Source organism: Panthera onca, chromosome C1, assembly GCF_046562875.1.
Source record: "Panthera onca isolate mPanOnc1 chromosome C1, mPanOnc1 haplotype 2, whole genome shotgun sequence".
Taxonomy (NCBI): Eukaryota; Metazoa; Chordata; class Mammalia; order Carnivora; family Felidae; genus Panthera; species Panthera onca.
The window spans coordinates 147,889,345-147,897,098 of record NC_138346.1 but is presented as its reverse complement, the minus strand read 5'-3'; the positions used below and the strand labels follow the sequence as shown (position 1 = coordinate 147,897,098).

Below are 7,754 nucleotides of genomic sequence, written 5' to 3'. Positions count from 1 at the left end.
CTCCGGCAGCAGCCCGGGCAGCGGCGCAGGCTCCAGCGCGCCGGGTCCCGGCCGGCCGCAGCTTCCCGGCCCCTGGGCGCGCCCGCCTCCCGGCCTCCGCGCCTGCCGCCGCCGCTCCGGGGCTGTTGTTTCTGCAGCTGCCCCCCGCCCCGGCTGGAGGGGCAGGAAGCTCGGCCGAGCGGCCGCCGCCGCCAGCCCCGAGCGAGCGAGCGAGCGAGCGCGCGGGAGGGAGGAAGGCGGTGGAAGAGGAGGAGGAGGAGCGGGAGGCGCGCGGGCGGGGGCGGGGGCCGCCGGGCGGGGGAATATACAAAGTGAAGCCACATTGCCAAACTTGCAGCAGCGATTGCAGCAGTTGCTGCCGCTGCGCCGCGCCTGAAGCCGCGCCGCGCGGGCCGAGGGCTCCTGCAGCTGCTCGCGCGGAGCCGGAGGCGGAGGAGAACGCCGAGGACTGAGACTGACACTCCTGCTCCCGGCCGCCCGCCACTTACGCGGGGCCCCCCAACCCAGCCTCAGAGCGACGCGTTAAAAAAAAAAAAAAAAAAAAAAGGAAAAAAAAAAAAGCAGCCCTTAGCCCCCTCCTCCCCTTTCCTGCTTCTGCGAGAACATCCCCCCTCCCTACAGCTCCGCCAGCCCAGGCGCCCCTTCCTTGGAAGCCGAGCGGCTTCGCTCGCTTTTCGCCGCCGCCGCCTCTCGCAGTATTGCAATATAGGGGAAAAGCAGGTAAGGGGACGGCTGGGGAGCCGCGGGCAAGGAGGGGGGGGGGGGGAGGGAGGAGGGGACCGATTTGGGCCAGGGCTGTTTTCTTTGGCTTCCTTCCCTTGACCGTCCCAAATTGCAAGTAAACAATACGTCGGCTTAGATAATGCGCGAGTCTGAAACTACCGAGGCCGGCCTGCGAGCTAGCACGGAGGGCAGCCAGCTTTGTAGCGGTTCCTGCTTACAAAAGGGTTCTTGGAGACCGGGCTGGTGGGGACCTTGGAGGGGGGTGGGGATATTTTCAGTTCCTAAGGGAAAGGCAGGAGGTGCTTAAATGAGGGTTTAAGTATGAGAAGTAGTGTGGGGGAAATAGTCACGGTCCCCCCCCCCACCCCCCCAGTAAACACTATTTTTGAAACAGTGGCAGAAAGGGTCTAAGTGAGCAGGATTCAGTATTGCTGGTTCTTTTCAAAAATTCCTCTTGGCTTATAAGTCTTTTGTTCCAATCCAGGAGAAATCCGGTGAATCACCTAATTAAAATCAAGACATGAATTAAGCATCCATTTTTGTACTACAAATTGCCAGCGCTACGTTTGTCCCTCCCCTGGTCTCCATTAAAAAACACCAGAGACGTTGTTAAAGGGGGGCAGATTTTGCCTCTAGCTGCCAGTTCTGCTTTCTATTTCACTGACTATCCCAGGACCTAAATTGCTTGGCTATGTAATTACTAGAGTATAAGCCTATTTAACTTAAAAGCTTTCTTTTTTTTCCAACTCTAAATGAAACTTGATGAGGGCCCGTCCTTAGTTATCAGGGGAGTCAGTTTCTGGTCAGTCCTCTTGATTCATCTCTTTTAGATTTAATCAGCATTAAGGTATTGCTTGTCCTTAAGAGCTTTAGCTAATGGGGTTACTGGATGCTTTTCTCAGTGTAATGTTTCCTTTTCAAAAAAATATACATATATATTTACCTCTCACCAAAGATGGGGGCGGGGAAGAGCTTGGAATCTCCTCCCTCCCTCTCCCCTTTTAAAAAGGAATTCGGAGCGATTAAAACGTTGGGGGAAACAGTTTAAAGACCTCGGGCAGGAAATGCAGATTCATTTGGGTTAGGGCTGAAATTGTAACAAAAAGCAATTCCTCGAGTAAATGCATCAGATAAATCAATTTACATAAAGGTATGATGCATTCGGATAAATGCAATGCTAATGGGTTTTAGAGTGGTCCTGTTTCCAAAGTCTCAGGGTTTTGTTACAGCTTAATTGGTGCAGTTCTTATTCTGGTTTATTGTGCGGTCACTGGACACACGTTCCGGGACTCTTTCGGAGGAAATGTGTTTAAAATCGGCCTATTTAAGGAACCCGAGTCCTTGTTTCGTTCCCTTCCCCTCGTTTTTTTTGCAGCAGCCAAGTTGGGCCGGGGACAGGCAAAGTTCGCCCTCTCCCTTCTGAGGTATCAGCTGAACGTCTTGAGCAGATAGCCGGGAGCCTCGGGGGGAGCCTACACTCTCGGCTTACAGAGGACAAAGACAAAACAGGCTGCTTAATTGGCAGTAAATAACTTGATCTTTTTATAGAATAAGTGACTGGAGGAACACTAGGACTTTATTGGACTCAGGATTGGAGGCAACAAATTAATCGGTTTAGGCTAAGCTTTATAAATTGATTCCTATATTATACCCCAGTTGCTTCTCGTGACATTCATTAGAAAGAGTAGGGAATTTTTAAAAGCAGTTTTTGGTGACAGCAGGACTGGCTCCTATATAACTTGTGCATCCTTTAATAGTGCCTTCCCGCATATTATCTGTAACGCCCCCCCTCCCCCCTTTGGAGGAACAAAGCTTTAGCATTTAAATTGCTGATCAAGGGCAGATTAGTGAGACCAAAGTGGAGAGTGTTTGTATAGGAAGTTAACAGGCATCCTAAAGTTCAATGATCTATTATTCTTGCCTGTGTCCTGAAAACCCAGAGAAAACACTCATTGATCTTCAAAATGAAATGAGATTTGGAACAATAATGGGAGATGGCGGTCACCACAATGGCATGTGAAAGGTGCTGTTTAAAATACGAAAAACCAGTTTCGCAACTTTACACACCGCACCCCCTCCCTCGCGTCCCCTCGCTCCCCTCCCACCATCACGCTCTCCCTCTCCCCTCTGCCGGTCCCTCCCTCCCTCCCTTTCAGAAAACCCAACTATTTCCAACTTGTGAACTGCAGCTGCACTTCCCAGGGCAGAGCTCGGGAGAGAACGTGGCTCCGGCGGGGGCCGCCTCCCCACTCCCCTCGGCTTGCTCTCCCGGCTCGGCTGGGGCCGGGGAGGGGCCGGGCGCGGCGGTGGGTGGGTTTGACCCTCATTTGCTGGAGGCGGGCGGCGAAGGAGGGAGGAGGGGGCAGTGGGCGGAGGCGGGGGCTGGGAGGAGGCGCCGCGAGGGGTGGAGCGCGCCTCCGAGCCTCGCTCTCCGAGTTTTGACAGTACCCAAGCTGAAATTGTCAGCGGCGGCGAGCGCTGGAAAGTTGAGAGGAGCTCGTGGCCCCAGAACAAAGCTTGAGAAAAGTAAACAGGCGGCTGCTGCCGGCGATCCTCCCTCCTTTCCTCTCCCCCTCACCCTCTTTCGCGCGGTTGCCCCGCTGCTTCCTTCCAACAGTTCGGGGAGTTGGGGGGGTGGGGGGGGGACGTGTTCGGTCTCTCTCGCGCGCGGCGATTACTAACTTTTGCATTGCCCCTGTTTTGTCTTTCTCTCCCGGTCCCCTTCCCGCCCTCTGCAGACCATGGTGAATCCGGGCAGCAGCTCACAGCCGCCCCCGGTGACGGCCGGCTCCCTCTCCTGGAAGCGGTGCGCAGGCTGCGGGGGCAAGATTGCGGACCGCTTTCTGCTCTATGCCATGGACAGCTACTGGCACAGCCGGTGCCTCAAGTGCTCCTGCTGCCAGGCGCAGCTGGGCGACATCGGCACGTCCTGTTATACCAAGAGCGGCATGATCCTTTGCAGAAATGACTACATTAGGTAAGACTTGGCTGCCTTTCCTCGAGATGGGTGAGCAGAGCAATGGCGAGGCCAAAGGTTACCAAGGGTTTTAAGGAGAGGAACTGGACACCTATGAGAATATATTGTAGCCTTCACCACAAAAACCTTCTGATTGGCCGGATTTAAGGGTTTCAAGATGAACGTGTTAATCTTCCATTTTTTTAATAATAAATTAACAGCAAAAACTATACTAAGATCTGTCCATCTGGTGGGACTGGGCCTTTAGGTGTGCAAAGGCTGGGTACTCTCCTGACCAAAATTTTAAGTCGTCTGCCCCAACTGGACCCTCAGTTGAAAAGTGGGAGTTAGGCTGCTACCTTAAAGCAAGGTAGGGACCTACATAGAAACTCAGAGACAAAAGATTGACTTACAAATAAGTGTAGTTAGTGAGAAATGATTTGCCTATGGTGATGGCTAATTATATTTACGTAAGCACTTTAAAACTTTTTTGAGTGGAAAACTGTGACTCATTCTTTGTGCTCCTTGTGAAAAATGCTGATTACCCATCAGTTTAAAGACTTGCAATTCTTCTTAGAGCAAACTCTACCTCTCCCCACCCCACCCCCCCCCCCAAAAAAAAACCCCAAAACCCTTAATGGTAGTGTTTCTCTTTGTGTACTATTACTTGAAGGCTTGTAGTGCTCAATGTTAGGGTGTGGTTTGCGATGTAGAATTTGCAGGTTTTTCAATTGAGGAATGTGCAGATTTGGGGTTTGTTGTTGTTGTCGTTTGTATCACTACCTTTGATCCCCAAAAGAGATTTAGGAAAAGAGGCTATAGAATTATACTAATCTTGCATTTTAAAGCGATGTATAGGAACATTCATATACCCATGTAAGCAGTCTTTTCCAACAAGTTTCAGTGCAATTAATGGAAAGAATTCAGGAGGTCAGGTGCCTATAGGATCTTTTCAGGTGAACTCAAGCTACTTAAACTCATTAATTTGAAAGGAGGCATTTGAAGGATTACACATTTAATTTGAGTAAATGGTTTGATAGACTGATGCACATGAATGCTTCTAGGAGGTGTTCTGTTTCAACATCCAGTAATTAAAAAAAAAAAAAAAAACCCACACGCACACCGTTGATATTAGAGAACCGCTCACTTTTACGAAGAATTGCATTCTAGTTAAATTTCTGTCCTAAACCGTTTTCTTTATAGATATTAGTAGAAAATGTTGCTCTCTTTAATGCGGGTAAATCAGTGGGTGAGGTTTTTTTGTACAAAGTTTAGCTCCATTGTGATTCCCTCAACTCTGCATCTAAAAGTGCAAAAGATCCCAGTGCAGTTCAGAGCTGAGTGTGTGTATGTTTACCCCAGTGGTATCATTAATCTAAAACGATGGAGCAAAATGACATTTGGTTATTCCGATAATGCAACCTATGTCCACTCTGCTGGCATCCTCAATCAGCCAAGCAAAAGAAATATAGGAAGGGAGAGGGCTTTTATTTTTAAATTAAGATGGCAGCATTAATTTCACTAAGTGTTCTTTTAGAAGTAAATGTTGGAAAATCAACAGGAGCATGGGTGTAATGCTTTCTGGTCCTCCTTCCAAGCAATGCCATGAGCTTTGAGCTTTGACAGTATTGTAATTAAATAGAGAGCAAAACTGGTAAGACGGGAGGGTAACTTAAAGTGGAAAAATTGAGAGTGCTATTCAGATGCCGTGAATGGTACAGATTCACCTCCTGTCAAGTGCCTTCAAAAAACCTTCGCTTCTGATTACCACTAATTAAAAAGAAGATGGGTCCACTTGCATTCCCTCAGGACAAGTTTAGGCAAGTGGCTTTCTGGGAATTGCCTGCTTTCCCTATTCTTGGGACCAAATATAAATGCCCATTTGGTGTTTTCAACTGGCTTAATGGAGCAATGGAAGATGTGTACCCAGCCCCGTGCCTTAATTAACTGGGTCCATTTTCTCATTTTTTTTCCCCCTCTGATTTTGAAAACGGGAGCCAGGCTTGCTCTTGAACTACATGCTACCCTGAGAAGCTTAGACCTCTCCCGGGAGAGATGAGTTCTAGCTCAGTACCGAATTGATCATCGCCTCCCACTCCGTTCAGAGCTCATCAACAGCTGAGCCTCCCCCACCCCCAGGTTGAGGAATCTCTGAAGTCTTCCTTCAGTGTTCCTCCCTGTGCCCATCAAGATGCCAGAAGGGTGGGAAGGTGAGGAGCTGGCGCGCGTCCTTTTCCTCTCAGCTACTCCCTCCCCAATCTCCTCCCCAGTCCACTTGTTGGAGGAGCTTTGAATTCTGCAAGGATGGCCACTGAAGAGCAGAGTAATCCGCTTGCCAGATGCCAGGTGAAGGGGGCCCTTCGGCTCCTCGGCCCCGACTGGGACCACAGAGCCATTTATTAAGGGGCTTTAAGCTGCCTGACTTGGAGGTGTGAGCTTTTGAAAACTACCAAGATAGGGCTAAAAAGCTGAGGGGAAGCAGGGCTGGGATGGGGGGGGGGGGGCACTGCTTTTCCCTAGTCCCCTCCCTCTTCCTGACCAAGTGTCTATTGGGCAGAACTGGTCTTCTGCCTCCTCTCCCTCCAAGATTTCAGATAAAGCGGCTGCCTTGCTGCAGCGATTCCGCACAATTAAAAGCTTTAATTAGTGGCTCCTCCATTTTCTTAGTTCTGATGGGCTTTATCTAATGAGATCTGGTCTCTGGCTTAGATCTGCTCCGAATGACGTGTCCGCAATGAATGAGAGCTGCGTCGCAAACAAAACATTTAATTAACAAAATTGGCCTCTAAGAGAGGGAGGGAAAGACTGGGGGGGGGGGGGCTGTGGAGGGGAAGAGGGAGGGTGGATCTTAAAGGGGCCAACGCCTGCCCGCCCCCACTACAAAAGTCGGCGAACCTTGGAACTGTCCCCTCTCCTTCTCCCCACCCAGCTTCTGACCCCCCCAGCTCTTTGCTAGCGCCACCAAGTAGCTTTTCAAAACTCCGTTTCTCTTTTCCTCGAACCCTTCTTCCTCCACCCCCATCTCGGCCCGAAGACTGGCGCGGAAAGTGCAGCGAGAGGAGGAAGTTCGGAGACCGACGGGTGGGGCCCTAGGTCCGGGGAGGGCGAGGAAACGCACCGGAAGCCCGGGTGGCGGTCCTGGGCGAGCCCTTTCGCGTTGGGGCCGGTCGGGCCGGGGCAGGGCTGGGCCGGCGCCGCCCGAGGCCGTGGTCGGTCGAGGCGCCCTGCCGGCCGGCGGCCTCGGGCCCGCGAGGGGGCGAGCGCAGGGCGGGAGCCGCGCGAGCGGGTCGCTCTTTCTTTCCCCGGGCTCCGCTCGGGCGTTCACGTGGCGCCCGCAGCCGCAGTGAGCGCCGCGCGGGGTCCCGGGCGGGGGACTGGTGGTGGTTGGTGGTGGAGGGTGTGTTTGGGGAGGGGGTAGCGTTCGGAATGGAGGCGCCGCCAGACAGCGAGTTCATTTCCCTGGTAATCAACAGCAAGCTGCTATATTCAGAGAATGCTGTCCCTTTAATTGAACAGGCTAGGTAATTAAATGGCACTTTTCCAATAGGACGTGCTAGGTAAATCTAATAGTTGGTTATTTAATATCACTTTGAAGTCTGCCCACTCAAGCACAATGACAGCACAGGAGCATGTGAACTATTAGCTAGGAAAAAAAAAAAAAAAAAACCCAGGATCTCAAAAATTAATTAAATCGCATGCAATTTAGGGGGAACGTTTATCTTGATTTGTCATAACAGAATTAATTCAAGGCCTCCAATTCACTTGGGGGCAGATCTGTTACTCTGAATTAACCAAGCGTAATTTGGCTGATTTTTTTTTTTTTTCTCCCTCCCCTCTCTAATGCAGCAATTGCGATTATTCACAGCCCCCCTCTTAAGTATCAATAGCTTCTGGTGCTTTTAAGGTGCTTGGTCTCTAGTTATTCCGAAGTACCTTTAATGGACTTGGCTCCAGGCATAATTTCTGGGTTGCATTTCTTTGTTACATTTAATATAGCTGGTGCAGAATTTAGATTAAATATAGGAACCTGCTGGAAAACCAATTGCTTCTGGATCAGTAGCTGTGGATGTGCATT

General features: G+C 50.6%; 1 protein-coding gene across 4 annotated transcripts in view; it reads left to right on the top strand.

Annotated features, from left to right (window-relative positions):
* Positions 1-278: 278 nt before the first annotated feature.
* The window catches only part of LMO4 (LIM domain only 4), a 16,865-nt gene continuing 9,389 nt past the window's right edge, over positions 279-7,754 (top strand). Inside the window, exons 1-2 of one of the 4 annotated variants that reach the window (XM_060624671.3) lie at positions 279-720; positions 3,462-3,700. In XM_060624671.3, the coding sequence (XP_060480654.1) occupies positions 3,465-3,700 (236 nt within the window). In that variant the 5' untranslated portion in view covers positions 279-720; positions 3,462-3,464. Of the gene's footprint in view, positions 721-2,913; positions 3,034-3,098; positions 3,250-3,461; positions 3,701-7,754 lie in introns of those variants that run through there. The other 3 variants (XM_060624670.2, XM_060624673.2, XM_060624672.2) reach the window with 3 other exon arrangements.